This window comes from Neopsephotus bourkii, unplaced genomic scaffold (genome assembly GCF_033783945.1).
Source record: "Neopsephotus bourkii isolate Nb327-2 ecotype Australia unplaced genomic scaffold, CSIRO-AGI_Nbou_v1 NB_1526, whole genome shotgun sequence".
In the NCBI taxonomy this organism is placed as follows: Eukaryota; Metazoa; Chordata; class Aves; order Psittaciformes; family Psittacidae; genus Neopsephotus; species Neopsephotus bourkii.
The window spans coordinates 1,490,188-1,516,498 of record NW_026902002.1 but is presented as its reverse complement, the minus strand read 5'-3'; the positions used below and the strand labels follow the sequence as shown (position 1 = coordinate 1,516,498).

The 26,311-nt window shown below is 38.3% G+C and overlaps 1 protein-coding gene across 4 annotated transcripts in view; it reads right to left on the bottom strand.

Moving 5' to 3' along the window:
* MYLK (myosin light chain kinase) overlaps positions 1-26,311 on the bottom strand; it is a 224,104-nt gene that overhangs the window by 56,362 nt on the left and 141,431 nt on the right. For 3 of the 4 annotated variants that reach the window (XM_061370054.1, XM_061370055.1, XM_061370057.1), the window contains 4 exons: positions 21,315-21,395; positions 20,069-20,958; positions 9,127-9,243; positions 6,777-6,863 (listed from right to left, as the gene is read on the bottom strand). In XM_061370054.1, coding sequence (XP_061226038.1) covers positions 6,777-6,863; positions 9,127-9,243; positions 20,069-20,958; positions 21,315-21,395 — 1,175 coding nt within the window. The remainder of the gene's footprint in view (positions 1-6,776; positions 6,864-9,126; positions 9,244-20,068; positions 20,959-21,314; positions 21,396-26,311) is intronic. The other variant, XM_061370056.1, reaches the window with a different exon arrangement.

Here is a 26,311-nt window from a genome sequence, read left to right as displayed (position 1 = left end):
TGTTTATTACGTAAATACAATAAAGTAGAAAGCAACTCTGGTTTGAATTTGATGACATGCAGAAATTAGAAAACTAAATGCCATACAAGTCAGTTATTTGAGTTTCCGTGTTTCAGAACAGTTTTTAATAGCTTTTATTTTTTCACTTAGAACATCTGTTACTTTGTTGCAACATCCCATATTTAGTTTCTAAATCGTGCAGAGATTGTCTTCTAATTGAAAAAAAAAAAAAAAAAATCCATCTACCTCCTTCTCAAAATAAATGTAAAAATCCAGGAAATGCTCACTCTCGTATTCCAGTCAAGAGAGAGCTAGCATATACTAGCACACTCAGAGCTTCACTAATGCAATATAGTACCCTGAAAGTAACTCACTATTTGAAAACAGCTCAGCTGGAGGAAGAAACAATTCCACAGCAGTTTAGAAGCACAATACTTGAGCAATTCCTGCAATTAAAGGAAAATTTGAGCAGTGCAGAAGAGATCTGGTATCAAACAGAGCTTACAAACAACTCAGGTCACATGAATTCTACTAAAAGCTCTGGTGGGAGCAAGACAACAATGCTATTTTCTTAAATATATATTTAATTTTAATGTCTCTCATGTCCTGTGAGAATATCTACAATTAGATGCCAAAATGCTGCACCTGGGTGTGTAGGAACAGGAATCTAAACTAGGTTACTAGCCTGTTACCCTGTCTGTTTTGCAGGATAATACTGTCAGGTCATTTGGACATTCAGGAGCTCCAAATGATTTCAGTGAAAAAAAACAGGTGTCATGTGCTTTTGCGCATTAATTAAGCCAATGGATTTAGGTCCCTAATTTATACAGAAGCAACTTTGGTCAATGCTTCTATTACATGCCTCCCATTTGCAATTTCTAGTCAATAGCTTACCTAGGAATTAATAGTACATGGCACTTCTTCAGTTCAAAGTCATGTTGGAAAACCTGAGTTCATTTTTCACTGCATGAGACAGTCAATAAATATTTCTGTCTTCTTCTGTCAACATAGAGATATGTAGGATGGACTGTATGAAAAACACATGGAAAATACTGTTCTGTGCCAGCAGCATCTCAGAAAATGTCAGTATGGTGTGAGCTGTAAAGTAACTTGGCAGAGATTCAAAATGTATACCCAGCACTAGCTAAACAGTGCTGAACTGGGCATTAAGGAGAGGTGATTTACACAACAAATTAGTGTTTCTCCATTGCTCTTTTCATATGTACAGTAACTGAAACTATGGAGGCAACCAGCCTTCAGAGTCACCAAGTTAAAACTTATATTGCCTTTTTACTTTAGCATAACTTGGTTGTTAAGCATTGTGCCGCACTTATTTACCCTTGGACTCCAATCCTGAGGAATTAAGTCAGCACCTTTCATTATTCAGTTACAGAGAAATCATCTGTAGGTCTTAAAAATAACCCGTGGCAATTTTATTTCTATATACTAAGAGAGGAATGTTCAGTTTCTATTAGAAAAGATTTTCTTTTTCCTTGAAAAAGTTTGATCAGGGGCTTCCCTGACAATGTAATTCATATTGTTCTAACACACTAAGTACTTGCACTCACTGTGCAGAACATGTCTTGGCTCTTCTTGCAACAGTCTGTACAGCAGCATGGATCTTCTGTGAAATGAATGGGACTAAGAAAACTGGTTTGAATAGCCTCATTGACCCTCAAAAGCATCTGAGAGTATCCCAGGGATCAAAGAGTCCCAGGGACAACAACAGTCACCAGATCACAGTTGCTACACACTGCTCTTATTTCTGCAATTAAAAGAACATCTCTGACTTGATCAATTACTTTCTTAGTAACTGAATTCTTCCTGTAGAAAGTGGCAAGTCTTATACTGAGGACAAAACTATCTGACATGAAATGAAGATTTTGAAACATTGTTTATTAATCAGTGCCATGTTTTGTATAGTATTGGTAGAATGGAAAACAAAATAAGTGTTTACTAATTTAGTTACATATTACCTAAACTAGATACATCAAGTTTAATGTTTTAATGACTTCTTTTAAAATGGTGATTGCAGACTTGGATCCTCTGACAAGATTGTTTATTTAAGAGTAAATAACAGAACTGCGTGCTAATCATTTGGCCACTGACTCACAATTTTTCCATGGTAATTAAAATGCTTGGAATTTTCCCGCTTCCTCCCGCATGGAAAAGAATATATAACAAGATAAGGAGCTCTGTCCGACATATTCATTTTTATGACACACTGTTCAGAGATGCCACTGCTTAGCCTTGCATTCAAGTACAAATAATGTTGAGAAATCAGATCTGGGAAGATAACAGAGCAGCCTTCCAGTGGATTTGATCTGGAAAGCGTCCGTTGTGACATTTTATTAACACTGTCAGCAAAAGAATGCATTGTTACTAACTTGATGTGTTTGATATGAAATAAAACATTTTATATAGTAGCAGATATAGAAGATTTATATCAGCAAGCTACCAAATACTGCTAATAATGCATTTGGGGCTCCTTTACTTGAAGATGTGTGGAAGAAGTTGTTTTCTTTGATGTAACTGAATTTTAACAGAGCAGAAGAACTTCTGTTTGAGCAAACAAATTCTGTGCTGTGTCATCCCTTCAATGTATGTGATTTGGGTATGAAAACAGCGGATTTAACAAGTGTTACTCAGACAAGGGAATCCAGGATATCCTGTTAGGTTTTCATACCACTTATGATAGGTGGTAGTTGCTATTTCTTAATATTTACTGGAAGTAGTGCAGTGAATTAGCCCTACAAAAAAGCAGTGGCATTTCTTTCCAAACCCTTTAAAACAATGCTTAGATTTAGAGGGTTATTTTCTAAAGCCTTAAAGCAAATTCGTCTCAGTAGCAATGAAGAGGATACAGTTTCTTCCTACTGTAGTAAAGTTGTGTTGCACAGCTCAGCTGTGGTGAAGTTTAAAAAATAGCATATAATTGTTGTAATATGCCTTTTTCCTCTGCAAATCTTGAAAAAAGAAAAAAACTTTTGGAAAAAAATTCTTTTGGAAAAGTCATGTTTTATGTAAATTTTTGAGATGTCAGTTAAAAAAATAGTATTTGGGGTATTGCATAAAAAGTAATAGTGAAGCTGAATGAAGATCAAGAAATTTTGGTTCTAGATCTGCAAATGAAAGTGCCTGATCTTGGGCTAATTCCTCCAGCTATGAATAACTGCTGTTTTGGTCCTCAGTTTAAGACACATTAACGAGAACAAAATATTAGGGATTGTGGAGTAGTCATGTATGTTTTGAAAATGAGATTATTAATTTATAAACCTTCAAATCATTGTTTGCGCTTAAAAATCTCAAGCAGCACTTTGATTTTTCCTCATTCTGTTTTAAGAGAAAGATTTTTTAATAGGCACTGAAGATTTTTCAGCTTTGGTAATTGAAATAAGCAATTCCCTTTAAGCCTAGTTTGAAGTAACTTCTAATATTAATGGGTATTGTGTGCCCAAATTCCTTTGCAGCAGATGCTTTCAAAGCTCTCTAGAGAAATGTTAAAGTGGTGAGAATTTTTGGCTTAGTACTTCTCCTGCAGGGTTATATCAAACTAGAAGATCCTTATATTATACACTGGTTGTTCTAGCATAGCATGGAGTATGCGGTATGGTAAATAACGAAAGGTTCTAATTGTCCACTGCCTCTGCTAATCTCTTATATGTGTGAAGAAGAAACATAACACTTTACTATTCTAGCTCAGTATCATCTCACACCCACTTAGCAAAGAAATGAGTGACAAAGCTTAAGTCAGTACAGTCAGTGAAGAAAGTCAGTACAGTCAGTGAAGAAAGTCAGTGAAGAATGGACCAATTCTAACATTTAATAAAGAGGTGTCCCTCCTCCATGCTTCCTTAGGATTGAGTTCAATCTGATTCAAAGATGGATCTTTTGTTATTCTTAGAAACTTTATTATTTATCCTGTTTATCATTACAGAGCTGTAATTATTACTAAATTCTGGTGACACAATATTAATTGCAAGCAAAAAACAAGTATCATAATTTTCCTAATTTGTTACCATGGGAGCAATCTTTCTGCATGCAAACACTGAACACATCCACTCAGAGATATTGTTAATCATTGAATGCTACAAAGCTGTCTTTATAGATGTTTTTCTGAGAATAACTGCTTATTCTAAACCAGGGTCTAGAATGTAATTTATTTCAAAAGAGGTAATGCTCAAAATTTTACTTACTGTTGTATTTCTGCAGCTTAAAAACCCCAAGCTTCCAGTAGCAAAATGTTAAAATGAGAAGTCAAATGATCTGGGTCAGCAACTGTTCTCAGTGAGACAAATTCTATAGATTAACATAGTGACAACATTCATTCTCTTTCACAAAGAGAAATGTATCGATCCTTGCTTTCAGGAAGTAAAAGTTAATTGCTTTCCTGAAGGTTTCTACTAGAGCAAAAAACCCCAAGTATCACTTATAATTTATTTGAAGGAAGACAAGGTTGACATAGCTGCTAACCATGAAATTTGACTTGCACTTTCTTACACAGAATGAAAAATACGATTTTTTTTTTCCCCTGAGAAGTATTTCTTAAAATGACAGAGAATATGTAGCTTCAGTACCCCATACAGTACAGCACCTCCTGTTGTAACTGAATTCACTATACAAAATTCAGACTCTATTCAGTGGGATAGAATTTTTTACATAGAATTTTTTGTCATCTATTTCTTCAGCATCATTCCTCACACTCTACTTCCACTAAGACTGTTGGTTAGTTAATGGGGCAACAAAGACTGGAAGAGATCAAAGTAAAAATTCATCTCCTTATTAGATTGAGACATCTTTATTTGTAGTTATTCTTTATTAACCTTCTTTTTGAGAGAAATACAGTAAGATGCACAAATCTGTGTCTTGTTAAGCCTGTTCCCTTTCAGGAAAGGAACTTAAAAACCTCTACATCTGAAAGGGATTTTAGTTTAAATTGAAACTGTGAAGTTGATCAGTTTTTTATATTTTGCCCTTGACAAGCGTACAAATATAACACTCATTTCAGGCAGAGGAATGCCTACAGTCCTCAGAGACTGAGGCTGAGATGTTAAAAACCGCCTGTGGAATCTCTGCAGCTAAATCCTTTTAAAGTTAAATATGTATTTCCCAAGTTTTCAAAAAACTATTCCAAAGCCCAGATTCCTAACTTTCTCTCTGTTTACCTTGATGTTTTCAGTGCAAAATGCAAGAGGTTTAAAAGGTATTTTGAAAACAAAACTTATGAGAAGTTAAAGAACTTTAAACACTGATACAATATGCAACGAGGCAATCTTAGGAAAACCATTCACCATGAAGTTAATGTTCTTTCCCCAATCATTTCTGAAGCCAGAGCTGCTAGCTTCTGTTTTGCTACCAATATCAGATTTTCACTAAAATCAACAGCAAGCAGTAATTACAGAAGGATGTGGATCAGGTAATATATGTTTAGATTTAGTTCCCCACTCACAGTTTCTCCTGGGATTGATAATACTGCTGGGAGAATCAGAGGAAATATACGCATTTGTCTGCATAGAAAACAGTATTCAAAACACTATCCAGAGGAGCTTTAAATGGCTTTATAACATTCTGTTGATGTTCAAGAACAAAGTGATTGTTCTTAATGGCTATTATTTACAGCATTTGAAGCTCAGGTGCAAAGGTGGAGTATGATGATGTGACCCTCCACACCCCCAAATGATTGGCTGGAGGGAAACTTATAATATTCAGCCAGCAACTCAGAAATAGCTGTAGTCCAGGGCATAGCTCTATGTAAGTCAACAGTTCTAGATACATCATTAGTTGTGCTCATCAATCACTACAGAACTGCACTTGGTCCTGCTGAAAGTAGATGAAAATATTCCATGCTGGAAAATCAGATTATAGGTTGGGTTTGTTTTTTTTTGTGTTTGTTTGTTTGTTTTTCTTTTGGGGTGGGGGGATGGTTGGGTTTGTCTTTTGTTTGGTTGGTTTTGGGTTCTGGTGGTTTTTTGCTTGTGGTTTTGTTTTGTTTGGTTTTGGGGTTATTTTTTTTTTTAAGAAAACTGGATAAAATATTTCTTGATTCCATTAGAATTGCCTTTCATGTCTTCACATCTTTTTTAGGAACTTAGATGATACACATCTTAGACAGAAAACATCAAAGTCCATTATTTGATTTAAAAGATATTTGTATCCCATGGACAATTAATTTCAAAAGTGGTATTAGGAATTTCTAAACCGACATTATTGTGCTGACTTTACCATTTAAAGATTTCTCTTAATCAAATGCATGCATGCAGAGTAGCAAACAGGAATTTATAGCTGATTTGTTATTTCAGAAAGCATTAAAAGCAAAGCAAGTAAAGCATTTAAAAGAAGGAATGTAAAATTCACTAAACCACCCTTCTTGGTCATGTTAAAAAAGACAGATTAAGATACTGGACATTTCAGTCAAGATATCTTGCCTACCACTGGTAAAGCAGTATCTTATCTACAGGTAACACAACATGACTTGAATCAACTACTCAAGAATTTCTATGCTCTTTGGGAGGCATCCAAAAATAAATCTGTGTCATAAGTTTATTGCACCATTATGGAAAGCTGAGAATAGAAGAGGCTAGGTGTGAACTCAGTTTCAGCACTCCTTCTAATCCCCACAAGGCAAAGACTCATTTCACATGACTTATGTGCAAGGGTCAAAGAAACAGCACAAGCTTCTGATACTATGCCTGTAAACAGAAGGGAATGACCACAGAATCCCAGAGCACTCTTCTGTTTCCACTGAAAAGGAAGCAGTCAAAATCACTGTTACTTACTCTCTGTTGGCAGCACAGGAGGAAGTGTGGTCTTTGGCTTCTTGGTCTTCTTCTCAATAGGCTTTGAGGTCTTTGTGGATGAGGCATCTGCAATCAAAACAAATAACAATGCAAATCTTATTTAAAAATCAATAACAAAAAAAACCCTGTCTATTAACATTAGATTGTTTGGGGTCTTTCTGCAAAGTTAGAGGAAATCATTTTCCTTTGCCTTTTAAGATGGATTTTGTGCACAGGTTTGCTGGAGAATGTCACATTCTGAAAGGAAGAGAGGGAAGAGATGGAGAAGTCCTCTATGAAAGCAGCAGAACTGAGAACCTGAGAAAGCAACTAGACAAGGCAACAACTAAGGTGATAGGTGTATTTTAAGTGAACATAACAAAGTAAAATGTGCACAAAGCTGCTTTAAGCAGTGCATGGAAAAGGGAAACAAAGGCATATTTGAAGCATCGTTTCATCCAAAAGAATCTCTTGCCATGTCATGCTTCTGTTCCATTGTCTGTATGATCTATATAGATGAACAAATTTTGAAAAGTAGCATTTCCTCTGTATGTTTAAATCTTTCCAAGAAGATTTCATTACACATTGGTTCATTTGAAATAAAAATGGCACAAGGGACACCACAGAACTCAAGTTTAATGGATTTCATTACTCTCAAGATTGCATAGCTCATATCCAGAAACTACTCAGTACTGCAGACACCCTGACATCTAAGAGACAATACAAGATCTCTTCCATCTGTATCCCATATGACATAGACACATACAACTAGAAGGTACTACTTTTTCTACAGTAAGGTTTTCTCAGGTTGAGCATGTCATATAATGCAAATCCTAATGAGCTCCACTTGTTAGATTATTTGATCCTGACATTTATCATTGGAAGAAAGTTCCCAGATTTGGATTATGATCTCAGCAATAGCTGTATTAATTTATAGCTTTCAAATATTCAGCTTTCAGACAAAAGATAATATAAATGTCATGTAACCACCTATTTTACAGTCACCTACTTCTAGTTTCCAGAGTGTGAAAGTTCATCTAAGTTTCCTAAAAAGTTAACAAGGAAAGACAGAATCTTCTAAATTCTGAAGTAATTCAGAGCAGAGGCTGTGCTAGAGCTGAGTTCAGACACTCAGATTCTACAGATTTGTCCCTGGACTAATTTGATAATGGAAGTCAAACATTAATCTGATTTAAGCCTATGGGACCAAAGGGAATATAATATTTATGGTTACTTGTTGAGTCTGAAAATCAGGTTCTAAGGTGCTGACATCACACTGTGTAGAAGGAGCAATTTTATTTGTTGTTTTAGATCACAATTCTGACTTAAAAATAACAGCCATCCCCTCTGCCAGTCACAGACATGGGATATCAAATGTCACATCTCCTGAATAGCTGGAGTTTGCTGTGTTGCCACTCTTCTTAGCTGTACAAAGCAGCATGCCAGTAAGAATTGGAAAAGACTGATGAGGTAGCCAATATCAAAATAAGGAATGTGGTCATTCTGGTGTCCAACATTAGATGAGCAACAATTATATGTATAATTAATTCCTTTTCCAGCTACATGAAGACTGACTCTTCCTGATGGAGTTACAGGATTATACTCTTACCTTGTGTCATGCTACATTAGGAAACAGTAGTTTTCTTTTTTAGACTTCCTACCAGATCTGTAACACAGTTGTACCCAAGATATATGTTATTGGGCTTGTTGTTTACTTTTGTGTTCTTTTCAGTCACAATGGAAAGTATCAGAGTATTCATGGATGAGCTCACCAGAAGGTGAGCTGATAAAAGCTCATTTGGTTACTTTAAGTCTAAAGTCCGTGTCAGTTTTAAGTCTGTGCTCTCACCCTAATGACAAAATATTTGCCCAAGGCCAAGAAAATGACAGAAGCTGAAAATGGGTACCTCAGTCAGCAAATTATCCATGTTTATGACATACAAGGGTGGTTGACTTGCTACTTTGTTTATTTTTGCTCTGTGCCATACAGTCCTGAGGCAGACTGGTACCCAGGCTCACACGTTGAATTCTTACATGCTCTTAAAGAATGAATACTGATCAGAAACAAATTTTTCATGGGTTCAGCTTGCTGCTCTGCTAACCTTGTACAGTGGGTAGCAGGAGAACATACATTATTCCACAAAGCAGCCAGATCCCTTGGCTATGTACTATCTCTCTGCTCATGCTCCTTTACAATAGACATCAAATTATGTATTGATGAAGAGTGCAGAAAGGAAAGGGCAGAGTTCTTTTTCTGTGTATGTGGTTCATAAAGGCTGGTATTAGGAAATAAAAGGGGGGAGAAGGAAGTTTTAAGGAATGGCTTTCCCATATCCAGCAAAGTACTTACCTTCTACCAGCACTTTGCAAGCACATTCAGCTTTTCCTGCTGCATTCTCAGCTATGCATTTGTATTCGCCTGCATCTTCAGGCATAGCCTTCTCAATGGTAAGTGAACAGAGTGTCCCTAATGCAAAGGAAGGAGAGATCAAAAGGATGTTATGCTGCAGTTCACAAAAACCTTAGTGCTAGTAAGGACAAAATGCATCAAATGATCCAATCCTTTACTACAGGTGATAGTCACTGCTAGAAAATTTTTTTTTCTTTAAAAACTCAGCATCAGAACTGGAACCTTATTAATGCTAAATAACATAAAACCACATTGAAAGATAAATGGAATCTTATTGCTGTTCCCTAGGATACTTAAAGCTGTCCCCTTAGCTCTAAACTGGTTAACGGATGAGGACAGAGAAGACCCAGAGCAGAATCTCTGCTGCTGCTCTTTGTCTTATAGCAGGGTAAAGATGTCCTCACTCAGATGATTTTTTTTATCAAAAGTGCTAGTAGTGTAGGACTACTGGGGCTTCTTTCAAGGGGCCGTCTGCAATATTTTGAGTCAGCCTTATCTCTAACACTCCCATGAGCATCTACACGTGAAAGCAGACTTCACAAGCTTAGTGCCCAAGTTTAAAAATGGCACTGAGAGACATTTTCTTGCTTGAAATACTTAAAGAAACAAGTGTCTGGTATTGTAAAACATCCATTAGAAAGTTCAATATATCAGTGACAATCAAATTTGTCACTGCAACAAATCAATTTCTTTTCTAACAGAACAGCAAAATTTGACTTAATTGGGTTTGGAGAAACAGGATGTGACATAAGCTCTGCAGTTACCAAGGGAAGCTTGGTATGACCCAAGGGAAATACATTTCCTCTTAAAAACTATAACTCTGTGAACCAAAACAGAAGCTGTTCCCAGTAGCTAGAGGATGAGGAAGCAAAATCTAATCCCTTAGGTTTACTTGCATTGCTTGGAACAACAAAGTACTTTGCTCCCCAGGGAGAACCCCAATTAAAATACTCCAGACTTTTCCCTTCAAAAATATCCCTCAACCATGGTGAGGGTGAAGTGTGGGCTTGCTTTTTCCTCACTGGAGAGTGTCACCTGTCCCACAGACACAGCCTCAGACACTGCACTTCCACCCAGTGCTGTTAGATTGTCCAGAAGTTTTCCACCCTTTACATGTTTCTGCCACAGTAATACACTCTACACCCTTACTTTTCTCATTGTTTCTCCTAATTAATGACAAGATTGGATAGTTGATCCTTTTTTACACATTTCCCCCATGTCCCGAGACATAAGAGTTTCCCAGCATCTCTTGCTATTTGCCACATTTTTCCTTATGGTAACTAGAGGCTGCCTTCTGTCTTCCAGAGTGCCTGATCCCAGGCTCCTCATCAAATAAGTCCCTTGTGATGTGAAGACGGCACAGGTGACACTGGTCTTTGAAAAGGACATTGAAAGATCCTTGAAGAGAACAGAACTTCGGGAATTCACTTGCTCTCTTTTTCTCATTGTAAACCTGGGTGTTAAAAATTCGAGACAAATCTTATAAAAACCATTCCAGAGGTTCCCAAAAAATTTGGTTTGCCAGGCACACACAAGGGTTAGAAGAAAATGATTTTTCCCTCCTCCTTGTCCTCCACAAATTCAAGAAGCTCTAAATAATGACTATTTTCCTCCTGAGAAATTATGTGAAAACTATCTCAGAAGAGGAGCACTGACCCCTCACTCACATGTGCTGTGCTCAGCCAACCACAGGGTAAAAAGAAAAGCCACATGCCTTTCCTGAGGCAACTCTTCTCCCTGTGTCAGGCTAGAGCCAAAAAAGTCACGAGCTGCTATTCCATTCCAAATGGAGGAGGGACACTAGAAAAGTATTCTTGCAGGCATCTAGCAAATATAAATTCACATGTCTCTGCTGTTTAGAGAGACAAATGGAAAGCAAGCCAAAGATAACTTTCAGTCTAAGAATTTGGATAAAGCTATGTAAGATGGTTAAGAAAGATCACACATTAGAACCTAAAAATACTATTGCAAAGGAACATAAACTATGGAACAAAGACAGATACATATGAAGAAGATCACTGGCCACCTCACTGCAGGAAGGAGTCTGGCTTGTAAGGATAAATGGACTGTTAAAGGACTGGAACAAAGCATTTACTTTAGTTTCTGCTGGAGTTTTCTACCTGCTCGAAAGCTCTTCCTCAGCTCATTAAAGACTAAGGTGGCATAAGGCTATACATCATCACTCACTGTTCCAGTGTTGTCTATACAGCATACTGCAGCAATGTAAGTTAACATCTTATTAGAAACACTTTGTATATACAAACAGAAACATCCACCCCAGTGTAAGTCATTCCCTACAGTTATACTACAATTTAGAAGCAAATCCTAGGGTTTTCTCATGATGATCCTTGACTTGCCATATGCACTCAGTGCTGTTAGTTTTGCTTTTGGTATCTAGTCCTGACCAGGTTGCATGCCAGAGGTCCGACCGAAGCCCCATTTGCTTAGTCCACTGGAATCAGTCTTCACAAAATAATGCCAGTCTTACTCCTTCCAAAAGAATGTTTATATATGTTGAATTTTAGTTATTTTGTGAGGATAAAGGAAATCTGTTTTATTTTATTGGTTGCATCATTTTCCTCCTAACTTCCACCCCCCTACAGCAATAGTCTGTATCTTATTTCCCTCCACTTATTCATACTCCCCAGCAACTACACTGGAACAGCAGAGAAAAGTAAATGGGGATTGCTGGGCTTGTTGCTACTACCCAGTGCAATGGTGGTATTCTGTCCTCAGTGGAGTGAAGGGGAAATGAGATAACTTGGGTCATTCTCCTTTATTTAGCCACTAGTTTTCATGCAACCTTTGACTGTTAGGACTTACGATGAAATTGGACAATGGCTTAAAGAGTATGAACCAGGCTGGGCCAGAAGTATAATGGCAGAATGAGGGAGTACATGTCTGCAGAAACCTCATTTTCTTAGAAAGCCAGAAAAGAACCCCAAACCAAACAGGCAAAATGTAATGAGATTTCATAAGGACAGGAAACTCCCCAGTAGGCCCACGTTCTGTGATCTAGACCTACAGTCAATTCCCGGGGCTTGAAGTCCAAATGTCTTTCAATGAAGTATTTCGTATTTCCTTTGAAGAACCCCTTCATGACCTGAAAAATCTTATTTTCTCACAATTACAAGAAAGCCCAGCCTGGTTACTCAAGTTGGGTATTCTGAATCCTGCCCCTTCACAAATCCAAGTCAGCTAAAAGAATCTGCTATGCAGTTTTCCCCCTCATCCCTCTAACTGTTTTTTAGGAACCAGTCCACAGAGAGTCTTTGAAACACTGTCACAAAGTGCAGAATTGGAGTAAAAATGAATACTGGGATCTTCCACTTAGACATTTGAACTGGTGCAGCTCTAGAAAAGACCTTAACAGCCACAGAAACTGACAGATTACTGAAGGCTCTGGTTTAGATACACAAAACCTTTCCCTTGCATTTTAAGCTATTAAAGGATTTTTGGACTTAGTCACAAATAGTTCAAGCCAGTTTAAAATATCTCTAGGCTTCTGCATTCTTTCCATGAAACTCTACAGAAAGTCAACTTCAGATATAAAACTAATACACAAACTAACAAAAAGCAGCTCCTAAGTCTAATTCTCTGCACTGTCATCTAGCTGGCCAACCTCCTGACTCGTATCTATGGTCCAGACTGACATTCATGTCTTGCTCATCTTTATCCCATGGGATAAAGTAGTATGGAGTGTTTAGGCAATATTAATAAATACTAGGCTGTGAGGAATTGTGCCTAGGAGCCATAACAAATTTGTTAAGGAACTTGTTGGGCCACAGGATTAATTTTCTAAGAAATCACAAATTGTCTGGGGAAATGCAAGTATGTTCTAGTGTTACAGTCTTGTTTAAAAGTGGTAAGTGGACTGACCTGGAAAATACTGGCTACAGTTACAACAACAACAGGCAAAGCAGTGAAAAAACTCAGGTGAGTTTCAGAGAAGAAAAAATGTCAAATCCAATTCTTGGCAAGGGTTTTAAGTTTTAAGGAAAACAATTTAAGAAACTTACTTTCATTATTCATGAGATTACAGATTTAATTGGCAAATGTATCTGTGTAAATTGTCTTTACTGAAGTCTTTGTGTTATCTCACATTATTATGCTTGTAATTAATGCTATATCAGTATATTAATTACATTTATTTAGGAAGACTTCAAGCTGCCAAAATAAACATCTCATGAAGAATCTCACAGTAGGAAATCATCACTTGGTATATTGCTGGTGGATTTCCTCTGTGATCAGACTAGGACCAAAGTTATTTATCATTTTAATCTGTGATGTAGAGGTATTCATAAATTAATTTTTATAAACTTACAGATGATAGAAACAGTATTGGAAAAGTTAAAAGACATAAAGAGAAAGAAAAGAGGGCATCCCTCGTAAACCATCTCATTTACTTGTTAAGCTGAGTCCTATTCACTCAAACAAAATTGGGCTTAAGATAGCGAAATGACAAGCATCCATGGGCAGCAAAGGGGTGGTCTGTTTTCAGAAGCTTTATGGGTTTAATACAGAAGTAACAAACATGAGCTTCACTGTCGTGAGGTTGAAGGAGGACCTCCAGTAAGCACAGTGATAAGAAGGTGACCTCTGTCTCACTGATGGTGATACCAACATATGTTTCTGCTGCCTGTTTTCTAAGTAAGATAATAAACCAACAAATGGCAACTGAAGAAGAGGTATTAAAAAGAAAACAAAACAAAACAAGCCCAAGCCTTCAAGGGCTGAGTAAAGCACGGAGAGAAAGTTAGTGACAGTTTTACTTGTCAATTTTTGGACTCTTTAGTTTAGCAGAGAAAGGTAACAAGTATATGGAAGAAGAAAATCAATAATTGACATTAGATACTGGTATTTTTTCGTGATTTAAAACCAGAACACTTATAAGAACAATTAGACGCTACAAGAAATTACTAGTGATTATTAATAATAAACATCTCTTTTTTTCTATATTTAAACTTATACTACATGCATTTCTGGAAGAAGGACGATTTAGACAAAAAGTGGCAGTACAGAGGGAAATTTTGTGGCATGTGACAAACATGGAATTGTGTCAGAACTGATGGTCAGACAATCTCTCTAGCCTTAAACTTTCTGAAGAAGCCTTTTGAAGCTGCAGAATCCACCTGCTTTCAGCAGTTATGTCAATTAAATACCAAATGCTCAAAGTCAATTAGAAGGAAATCAAAAGAGTTACGGCAGATCCTCATTAGACTGACAGACACAGAGTCGAAGAACTGACAGGAAGATTTAGGAGTTATGTTAAATCACAAGAAAGTTGTTAAGGCATTATTGCTAAGAAGATTACCAACTCTTTTTGCTGCCAAGATACTGAGGAAATTAAAAAATGCGGTCTTACACAAAGCAATACAAACTTTGGGCATTTTCTAAGCTACACCACCACTGCTACCTGAACCTATAGTAAGAAGTTCCTCTGAAACCTATATAGTCACATGGTATTAAGTCTACCCCCCCAAAAACCAGCAAGCTGACTTAAACAATGGCAGGTTTGCAGTTTCTGACTTCTATTTGCTGTCAATTCCCCTCAATTCTCCAGTCTAGTAAAGATGCCAGCTTCTGAACCCCTTTCACTGTCATCTTCTAGAACAAATTTTGTAACCATGCAAAAATTCTCTATCAATTTTCTATCCAAGAGTGTGTCACATAGAGGACACTAGCAAAGTGCACTGCTGAGTTCTATATAAAACTAAACCAAAATGGTTCCTGCTCTCAAAAAGTTCATTGTGTGAGAAAGCTTGTTCTACTCAATCCTTATATGTCTAACTCCACTGTAATGTCTGCTAGTCTTCTTAAAAACCCCCAGTAACTTCAAGCACTGAACTCTCTCATATTAAAATTAACTGCTTCTTAACCATACACCATCTAACCTGCCTGTATAAATGCATAATGCTGTAATTTGTACCTTCTTTTGTCTTTTTGTGTTAGTTAATGTTTGAGATTTCACAGGCAAACCCCCCATTAATATCAATCTGAGGAATGTAGATAACCATGCTCTGACAAGTGTTTAAAAGAAGAAAAATACAAAATCAAAACATTAATAAACACCTACGAGATCAGACATGTTCATAAAAGAAAAATGGTGTTAGAGATCACTTTGTCATAAAAATGATACTTTAAGAACAAATCACTCATACCATCAACTGACAGGATACTATTTGGGGAATTATTAAAAGACTGATGCTTATTATTTCAAAGGGAAACAAACCTGTATTAATAGTTGAAATGTAAAATGGAAGGAATGAGACTGATTTTAGCTATGTTGTGATTGTCGCATTCAGTATAATGCTGCCTAGATTCTGACTTCTAATTGCTAATTTAAACTTAACCCTGGAATAAAACAATATGTTGCAAGCTCTAGATTAAGTACTAGAATACAGCACAAATACTTCATGAATATGCCTGAAGATTAAGGTCTTTTTTTGAGCAGGAATTAATTTTCCGTTTGCCAAAGACCACACTAATCAGTAATTATTCTGATCCTGGTGTTTGAATTCAGGCCTCTCTGATGGTACTGAAGTGGAGCTAACATCCCTCCTTCTGTTGCACACTAACGTAGTGTTAGCTTCTTCAGACACAGAGGAGACGTGCATAGAGTTGTTTTTAACAGGTAAAGGGCCTTACTGTAAGCTAGGACAAATATGCTAGGAAAAGTTACTTTCAGTGAGTGACTACATAAAAGCACTAGTGATTTTACTTACCCTGTGATCTTGTTACACACAAGTATCCTTTTAAGCCTGCCCTTCTTGGCGAAATATGCCACTTGTTTTATCAGGTGGGCATGCTCCCAAACCAGATTTTATGTATTTACCTTCACAATACATGTGGCATGAGGAGATCAGCAAACTGCTATCTCCTTTTGCTTTCTGGCAATGACAGACAGGTTGAAATAAATTTCCAAAAGACAAGTACCCGGCATTCTGCAGGTTCATGTATTACCTTCATTGAATAGTTTGTGGGCCAATGGCCCATATTAAGATGGGCTTGTAGTATATGAAGCAGATAGGTGTGATTCACCCTTGATAGAGGATTTCCCAGTATCCAGCTCACTAAGAAGAAGTAAGTCATTGTTCTGTGAGATACATCTGGAAAATTTTCCTTAAGTGAGAATCAGTGGTCAGCCCCGAACATCACAGTGGCACAAAACCAGTTGGTGAAATAGCTATAAACAGACCCAGTCTATACACTTCCATAGTGGATTTTGCTGTTGAACACAAGAGCAGCAAGGTCATACAAAGAAATAAAAGGCGACTTCGTAAGATCTAAGCCTGTAACTGTGAGCTCAGTCCCTTTGCTCTGAATTCCCTTCCTTCCCCACAGAATCAACCTTCTTTCAGCTGAGGATGACTCTAGGGGATTATCTGCAGAGCCCATTAAATACTGCTCGAAGGTTGGCCAAAAGCACTGCTACTGAAGGATGTGACACCTGTGGTATGATGAACCTCTGTTTTCAGTATTTGGTGTAAAAGAGGGAATCTGGGATTTTGGCATTGAGCTGCTGAGTACTGCATCTAGTTTTAGTGATGTTCTCTATGTTTAAAGCTGCTCCAAATACTTTCTATGAGACTAGTCCATACAGTTTCTCTACTGAACAGCATTTCCTGATATTCATCCGAATTTGTTATTTCTCAGTTCTAGTCTGTAGCTGAAATTATTCCTTTTCCTCCCTTGGTTACTTCAACTTGAGAGGTGGACCCATGTGAACCTCATGTGGTTCAATGGGGCCAAGTGCAGGGTCCTGCACATGGGTAGGGGCAATCCCCAGTATCAGTAAAGGCTGGGTGATGAAGGGATTGAGAATACCTGAGGAGAAAGACTTGGGAGTACTGGTGGATAAGCAAACAATGTGTGTTTGCAGCCCAGAAAGCCAGTTGTATCATTGCTGCATCCACAGAAACATGGCCAGCAGTTCAAGGTAGGCTGATTCTGCCCCTCTACTCTGCTCTGATGAGATCCCACCTAGAGTACTGTGTCCACCTCTGGAGTCTTCAGTACATGACAGGTATGGACCTGCTGGAGAAGGCCCAGAGGAGGGCCACAGATATGATCAGAGGGCTGGACCACCTCCCCTATGAGGAAGGGCTGAGAGAGTTGGGGATTTTCAGCCTTGAGAAGACTCTGGGGAGACCTTATTGTGACCTTTCAGTTCTTAGAAGGGGCCTATAAGAAAGATGGGAGAAGATTTTTTAGTGGGGCCTGTTGTGATAGGTAATGGTTTCAACTCAGAAGTACAGTTTTAAACTAAAAGAAGGAAGACTCAGGCTGGACATGAGGAAAAAAGGCTTTTATAATGAGGATGGTGAAACACTGGAACAGGTTGCTCAAAGAGGTGGTGGCTGCCTCATCCCTGGAGACATTCAAGGCCAGGATGGACATGGTTCTGGGCAACCTGATCTGGTTGAAGATGTCCCTGATCATTTTAGGGGAGCTGGACTAGATGACCTTTGAAGGTCCTTTCCAACCCGAACTATTTTATGATTCTATGAACTATTCATGTATTCCTAATTAAGGGAAAAGAGAAAAATCAATCTCTAACTAGAACCTTAGTTAAACTAAGTATAATGCATACCTAGTTAATTACTTAACAGTTGGCATGAAAGCATCTCTCAGTGGGAGAGCAACAACACATTGTTCTTCAAGTGCCAAAGCTAGCAGGTATTGTTAGGAAAACCCTATGTTGACCATCATGCATTGCATCCCCTCAGTGTACCAGAGGGGATGCAGTAAGTTTAAAAAAAAAAAAAAAAAAAAAAAATTCTAATCCTCATTCCATTTCTTTCCATTAAAGGAGAAAAATGTAGGGTTTACTTTCCTGTGTAGTATTTCTTTCTAAGATCTTCTGCAAATACTTGCTAAAGAAACCTAACTTTGAAGTACTGGTAATACTGACTACCTAAGCATGATGCCTACTGCAATAATGCAGGTACAACTCAAACATAAAGACAGTCTCTTTCCTCCTTGCACAAGCTTTCCTGAAACAGTGGATTCCTTATCCCTTGGTGACTTTCATTCTTTACCTCAATGGAAAGCACTGCTAAAGTGTGACATCCTGACAAAATGCCAGCTCTGGGGTGTTATGACTGTCACCTAGCCCAGACAAACAGGATGGGGTGAGTCACATCCCCCCCTCAGACAGGTGGTAGAGCATTTATATACATGAGGATCACTTCACTGTAAACACAAACACAATGGATTTTCACCTCCAAGTACCATTTTATAAAGTGAATGTAAATTGGGGGATTGTAACAGCCAATTATTCAGATTATTTCCATCAAGAAGACAACTTTCTGCAGCACCACAACACTAAAGCTTCAGGAATTTAGGAGGCTCCACCATAGCTGAGAAGCTTTCATGAAGTGATGCTATCTATTTGATGTACTTTGATTGGAGACATGAAACTTGGAGATGCACAATTTCTTTTTAATCTATGCAGCTCCAAGAAAACCCTTGACATTATGCTTCCAGTTATAAGGCTGATAAAATTGCAGTCTCCCACCTTCCTGATCCTATCAGTCCTTTTTTACAAGGATGGCATTTCCATTGGTCAGTCTCTCCTCACATACATGACAGTTATTATCCCTATTCTGTAAAGTCCCCCCTGGTTAAAATCATCATATATGCATAAATACATTTTTTATGCTACTTCAGATACATGCCAGACACAATACACCTGCTACCAGTTCCTTCTCTCCATTTACTTACTTTGACATCCCCTTAATGTAGTTCTCAGGCACCCTTTTTTTCCACACCCTATCTGAAGGCAATATTGTTTCTGACTACATTCGCTTTAAAAGAATACTCATGTTTCAGTTCCTGGAACACTGCACGAGGACTCACTGGTTGTGGTGAACCATTGTGTGCATTCATTTGGTTCTCATTTAATAACACTGAAAATAGTCTAGATTAAATGAAAAAATATTCATAATTAACAGTTCAGACCCCTTTGTCAAACTATGATTCTTACTGTGAACAGTAACTTTTCTACTACAACATGCAAGACAGTGTCTTTCTACATATAATGCCCTCAGTGTTTTATGAAACAGATATGAAGCAAAGAAGTTTTCCTGTATTATTAGTTACCCTCCCTATTTTTGTCCCAAGGAAAATATGTTTTGTTTAGATACAAAGGTAACTTTCATACAAAACTGGTATAGTAGGGTTTGGTTACACAGAATGTGGCACATGAGGAAATCATTCAATTTGACAACAGTAAGTATTCTTTCAGAGGACTTTTACTAAACTCTGTACTGTTTTGAAATTAGTTAACAGTCATCTGGCCAATGGGGTTCAAATATTTCAGTGTCTGTAAAGGCAGCAAAAGCAACTGTGGTGGGGGCATTTAAATACACTGTAAATCAATTCCCAACTTTGATCTTAATTGTACAACTTGAAGTTGTAGTACTTTCTTTCTATAACTCAACCCCTCTTTGCTTCTGTGTTCATTACTGCAATAAAAAGCCTGAAATATTAAACATACAGAAGAATTAAATTAGAATTTGTAAACCAGCAGTAACATTATTCTGTTTTCAATGTTCTAAATCCTTGAAGTTCAGCTTAAATAAACGTCATGTACCAGCTCCTTAAACAGCATTAGCTATGTAAACAGCGTTTAAAAATGCAAGAAGTTCAACTTTATAAAAATTACATCTGCAGGCTGTTAAAGGAGAATCTGCAAGAAATGTCAAACAATACTGTACCTTGTGTACTCCACTGAAATAACAAGAAAGATGCATCTGGAAACAGTTACTGGCAGGAGACTTAAATAAAGTATTGCATTACCTTTAAAGAACCAAATATTATTAATCAAGAGCTGGATATAAATGTGCCATCCAGCTGGCTTGTAATTTGATCAATTTACCTTCTTGGGAGATGACAATGGACTTCGATGATTTGATGGTTTTGTTGTCGACAGTCCAAGTGACAGCTGCAGGGGGATCAGAGGAAATCCGACATTGTAAGACCAGTTTTTCACCATCTACTACTTGAGCATCCTGAAGCTTCTCTGTAAAGGAGGGTGCTGTTCCTTTGCTTGCTGGTGGTTTGCTTGCTGGTGCTTTATTTTCAGCTTTTTGCCCAATTATTCTGCCATCCACTACTGAGCACCCATGTTCACAGTTTCTGTCATTCTTCTCTTCTTTTTTCACTGCTGGTTTGGCAACAGGGGCTTGAGAATTAGGGGTCGTATTCTGGGCTTCAGAATTGGTGCGGGCATTTGGTGCTGGGGTGTTAGCACTACCATTCTCTGCAGGTGGCTTTTTCTTTGAGCCCAGCACAGATCTGAAATCTGTAACTGCTGGTTTAGGAGGTGGCGCCTTCTCTGGCAATGGGGTTTTTGGGGTGCCTTTCTTGGCCAGCACAGAGCGAAAGTCCACCTGCTGAGGAGCATGAACCTTCCTTTCCTCCTCTGACAAGGTCTTGGGTTTGACCTGCCGCTGCAGGTTTGCTCGGAAGTCCATTTGCTCGGCTGGGATTTCTTTCAGTTCCTCCTCAGAAAAACTCTTGGTGCTGACTTTCTTGCCTAAAATGTCACGGAAATCAAGTTGCTCAGCTTCCTGCTGCCTCAGGCTCTCCTCTGTGTGTTCCCGAGTTTCCACTCGCCTCTTCAGCACACCTCGGACGTCTTCCTGCTCTTCCTCAGCTGCTCTGGTTTCACTGCTGATCTTTTTGAAGCCACTTGTTCTACCAAATGTTAGTTTACCATGATCTCCACCATCTCTTCGCTCTCCAGAGCTGGCTGATTCCCTCCCACTATGATCCGAAAAAGAAAAGAAAGAGAGCCAGGAAAGGGGCTGGTTTAAAAATGTCAGAGAACTATCTCAGAGCAGCAACAAAATGTGTTTATAGAAGGGAAGGTTGATTAGAGGAGCACACTCCATTAGTTTATTGCATCAATGATGACTTCAGGAGCCATATAAGGGCACAAAGAAAAAAGATTTCTCTACTCTGGCTTGGTACAACATGCTTAGCCTGTATGATGAAAACAATTTGTTGGGTCACATTTGGGGATTAGGTTGAACAGCAGCCAGCCTGGGTCTGTAAGGGCAGGGAATTAACGGAGCAAAAAATAGAACCCACCCATGCAAGTCCCTGGGAAAAATACTCACTCTCTGAGCATTTCTGCTGTGGAAGCTGAACTCTCCCGCAGCATCAGAGACACCTGGCAGCTGCATTCTCCAACTTGGTTCCTGAAACGTTTAAGTAAAATCAGAAAAGCAGAGGTTTCTCCCTCCAGAATCATAACTTTCCTGTGCTAAGTGATTGTGTTTTGCGCTAAAGAGTTCAAACCCAGTGTGGCATCTTCCTTTCCTATGCCCAGCATTGTGGTGGTTGACTGAACGGATTGGTTCTCTTATGTTTGGAGCCAAACTATCTCAATTAGCTTTTACTGTTCTGTTGCTATCTACACTAGGATGAATATACTCCCTGAACAAAAATCAAAGCAATTTACAGAATGAAACAGCTGCAAACAAACAAACTAAAGGAAAACAAATAAAAAAGCTGGAAAATCAAGGCAGAGGAAGGGGCTATTTTGCAAAGTTGAATATCTTTCCAGCTCTGCCTACTGTTTATTTATTCAAACCCAAGCTCATAAGTTTTCTAATGTTAAGATATTAAAAGCAGGGTCTCATTTCCTTCCCTCCCCCCTGGCCCAGCCAATCAGCAAAACCCATCTACATGGATTGCTCCAGCCTGTACATGTTTATATTAAAAAACATAAAAGTGTCACCATATATGGTGCTGAGTACTTATTCTTCCTTTTGCAGAGGAATACCATGGATGCCTTCTGGAAAGGGCTCCCATTAAAGAATTCATTTAAAGTGCTCCCCTCACCCCTGCTGCTCCCTCCCTCCTGCAGATATATATCATTCTTCTAGCCCCAAATGTCTTTTCTCCACTTAACACAGGAGATGCCAAAAGCAAAATCTAACTCCCCCAGGGCAGCAGTTGTGTAACTGTTGTGACCGCTCCCTTGAACTGCTGTTAAAAAAACAGACTTGAACTGATTAGGGACAAGAGATATCTTTTATTAGTGAAAACACTTTCATCCTTCCCAGTTTAAGTATAAACTTGTAAATGGACTAGAAACTCCTGGATGATTTTTCTTTTTCAAACAAAAATAGTTTTTGCTACTGAAAACATTTCCTGGACATGACCAAAACACATGTGCATTGCAGGGATGAAGAAAAGAAAGGCCGGTTTTTCTAGCTGTGTTTTGCTTTGAAAAGACTTGCTGGGTAAGAGCATCTTCAAGTACCCCTTTTCCTGAAATTTAAAACAAACTCGGCAGTTCCTTTCTGTTAGATTGCCATAAACATATTGTCTGGCCTTTTTTTATATATAGTGTATGGAAATACATTCCTAGATACGATCTTGTTTGGGTGAATAAATATGATTTTACCCATCTGCAACTGGCAATGAAGTCACAGCAGGCAAGATCATTAACACAGATACATCCCTAAGTTATGTCTTTATAAAAGAAACTAGTGCCATCACCTTTCCAGACAAATTTCCTTCGCTTTCTTTTGCTTTAGAAAATGTACAAAAATGAAGCCTTTAACACCAAGAAGAAATGGTGGGGTTGACCGAAGTAACTGAATTGCGAAGTAAAGGCCCTGCTGGTAGAAGACCTCTTATTTGACCTTAAGATGATTAACAAGAAGCCAGAGATATGTTTTCAACACACTATATGCAACGAATCTGAATATGTACACTAGAAACTGCCACTGAGAGCAATCCAAGCACTGAGCTACAATCCTCATTTCCTTCAATCAAAATACTAGAGAACATCTGAGTACCAAAGAGAAACTCTAAATGGCAGGAGAGAACCAGACAGTTAATGCAGAGTCTTTAACTCAGTCCTGCACTGGAGACCTGCCATTCTTACTTTCTCTTGTGCGTGACCCCCATTTGGAAGAAAGAGATACAGAAAGAAGAAAAGACAAATGGAAAGACAAATTTCCATTTAAGTGGAAAAGAAAGAATTGCACTTCACCTCATACCATCAAATGATGATAGGGTACCAACACTGCTGAAAAACTGTTGTCTTCCAACAGTGCATTTGAAGCTGGCCCCTTTTGCCACCATTGAGACTTGGTAATTTTTTTCACACTTCTCAGAAGCTTTTGAGAAAAAACAGACTCACTATCAAACAGATCAAGCACTTTCTTATTCACCAGAGCTACAGGGCTGTTAGCAGGCTTTTGGTTTACCAGAAGATCTTAAAACCAATCCAGAGCCGACAAAGTAGAAGCCATGCAGGTTAAAGTATAGACAATTTAGAGCACACATCAAATTAGAAGGCACCACTGCTCAGCATCTGTCATGACCATATGGCAAAAATATTTGCCGACAAGAATTGTGTCACCAGTGGGAGAGGTTAAAGTAACAGAGACAGCACTCTCCCAGGAGAGGGATCTAGGGATACTGAATGTGGTCCTGACCACTGTGAAGAATAATAGCGTTTCTTCAGGACCCATTTCTGCAATGTATCTTTCCCTCTGCAAATTCTTCACATATGCAGAGAGCAAATAAGGAAAGCAAAGTAAACCTCCCTAAACTAAGCTATTTTTCACAGGGTTTGGAAAGTAAAGGAGGGGTAAGAAAACAGGAGAGCATTTTGTTCTTTCTATTTTTAAAACCTTGGGAAGCACTTACAAATTATGGCAACAGTGGGACATAGAAGTACCTAAATGGAAAAATGATTCAGAAGTTAGTTTTTTAATCTTAATTATGATTTCTGCTTCAAGTGAACACTGGATACAAACCTTGAGTCTGTGTCTAATTCATTATATCCCTGTTCAAAAGTGTAGCCTTCTCAGGGCAAGTCCTGCTCCCAGTGAAATCAAGGCAAGTTACTGATTTGAGGAGCAGGGAGAACATAATTTTTTCTCTGGATGAAGTTGCAGAGACTAAAAAGGTAAAGTTAATAGCATTGACCCACCTTGGAGTTCACTAGATGGAAAAAGAGAAACAAGCCAAGAAAAATTAAGAAGGACTGGATCTGTTGGAACAAGTCCAGAGGAGGGCCACGAGAATGATCAGGGGACTGGAGCACCTCCCATATGAAGATTGGCTGAGAAAGTTGGGGCTGCTCAGCCTGGAGAAGAGAAGGCTGTGTGGAGACCTCATAGCAGCCTTCCAGTATCTGAAGGGGGCCTACAGGGATGCTGGAGAGGGACTCTTCATTAGGGACTGTAGTGACAGGACAAGGGGTAACGGGTTAAAACTTAAACAGAGTAAGTTTAGATTGGATATAAGGAGGAAATTCTTTCCTGTTAGGGTAGAGAGGCACTGGAATAGGTTGTCCAGGGAGGTTGTGAATGCTTCATCCCTGGCAGTGTTCAAGACTAGGTTGGACGAGGCCTTGGGTAATATGGTTTAGAGCAAGATGTCCCTGCCCATGGCAGGGGGGTTGGAACTTGATGATCTTAAGGTCCTTTCCAACCCTAACTATTCTATGATTCTATGATTCTATGGATGGTTTAGATGCTAAATTCAATCAAGATTAATACTGGAAACTTTGTAAATATTTTTACATTTACACAATTTCAGAACCTAGACAAGATACATAAGAGCAGTTAGAAAAAAAAAAAAAGAGCTTTGTAATACCCAAGCACTACTTCAAGTCTTTCATATCTCTGCTGTTTTGACTCTTAGCAATAACAATATTACTTCTGAAACTTGATGTTCTCCATGTTGGCATTTTATCAACAAAACCACAGACAAAGACAGGTCTTAGTGGCTCTGTTATTGTAGAATAATGATAGAAATAGATAACACCTATGCTTAGTAGCTATGCTATAAAGTAATGTCTGGAATTGTTGACTTCTGCAGGATTGTTCTGTAGAATGCCCATACACCGGACTTATCTTTAAAATGTTAAGGAATAGTACCCACACACATCCTAAAACCAAATAAAACCCCAGCTGCAAAGCCTGAAGCAATTTTAAAAATAGCTCTCTGTCCTATTGTGGGATCAGTTTTCCCTGAAATGGCTTTTATGTTCAAAATATCTTGAAATACTAGTTTCTTGGCAGAATCTCCTCAAATACTTTCACTGAACCTTAGATGAGACTTATTGTCTTCATGTCCCTAGGAAGCATCTCTGGAGGAAGAGGTAAAAAGCGCTGTTAATTATAGTGTGGGGCACACAAAAAACTCCTACTGGCCTACCAAGTGTGAAACAAGTAAATTACATCCTTTCTTAAGAATGAACTGAAAGGGGCAAAGCAGTTGATCCTTAGCTATAGCTGGTGCTTCAGTGCATGTAACTGCAAAGACTCAGAATGAGGTTTTGAGACTCTTGTGTGTATTAGTTAAGAGAACGTACAGAGTCCATGAAGCTTTAACTCCAAAGGATGCAACTGATCTGCTGGATCACAACTTTAGCTGACACAAAGCAGAGCAGCTCCACTGGCTTCAAAAAGGATGCACTGATTTACCTCACTTAAGGGTTTGGCCAAAAGGTTTTTATACCTGAAAAGCCAAACATTTTCATTTTATAGCACTAAGTGGGAGAATGAAACAGGAAGGAGTCATGGTTATCTTTCCTACAAATAGACACTGTGTTCATAGCAGAAAACAAGGTTTGCAAACCGTATTTTATGGAAAGATGGAACTATATTTACTTTCTGGTGTAATGCAATGTAAACTTACAACTGCTTTTTATATAACCTGAATTACAAAGTATTCAAGGTAAGATTGATTTATAAGATGAATGTTTACCTCAGATTTTAATCAGATTATAAAAATCTTTAAATAATTAACACTAACTAAACTTTTATGGAAGATGGAGTGGGGGAGAAGAGAAATACTCAGCATCTGAGAAGACAAAGGTTAGCAAAGCAGATAATTATTTTAAGGAACTGCAGGGAGATTTCTGAGGACTTTCATGTTGGCTGTGATGTTATAAAAATAAAGGCTTTGCTCAATAAACACAGTCTCTGTCCGGTACTCCCAATTTCTTTGCTTACTTCTTCATTTATGATGTACACACTGACTGAAACAATGTGGGAAAGTCATACTGGGATAAAAAGATACTAGTGCTTGCATTACTGGAAGGATGTGAAGGACAGGAGGGATAAAAAATGTCTGGTTTTCT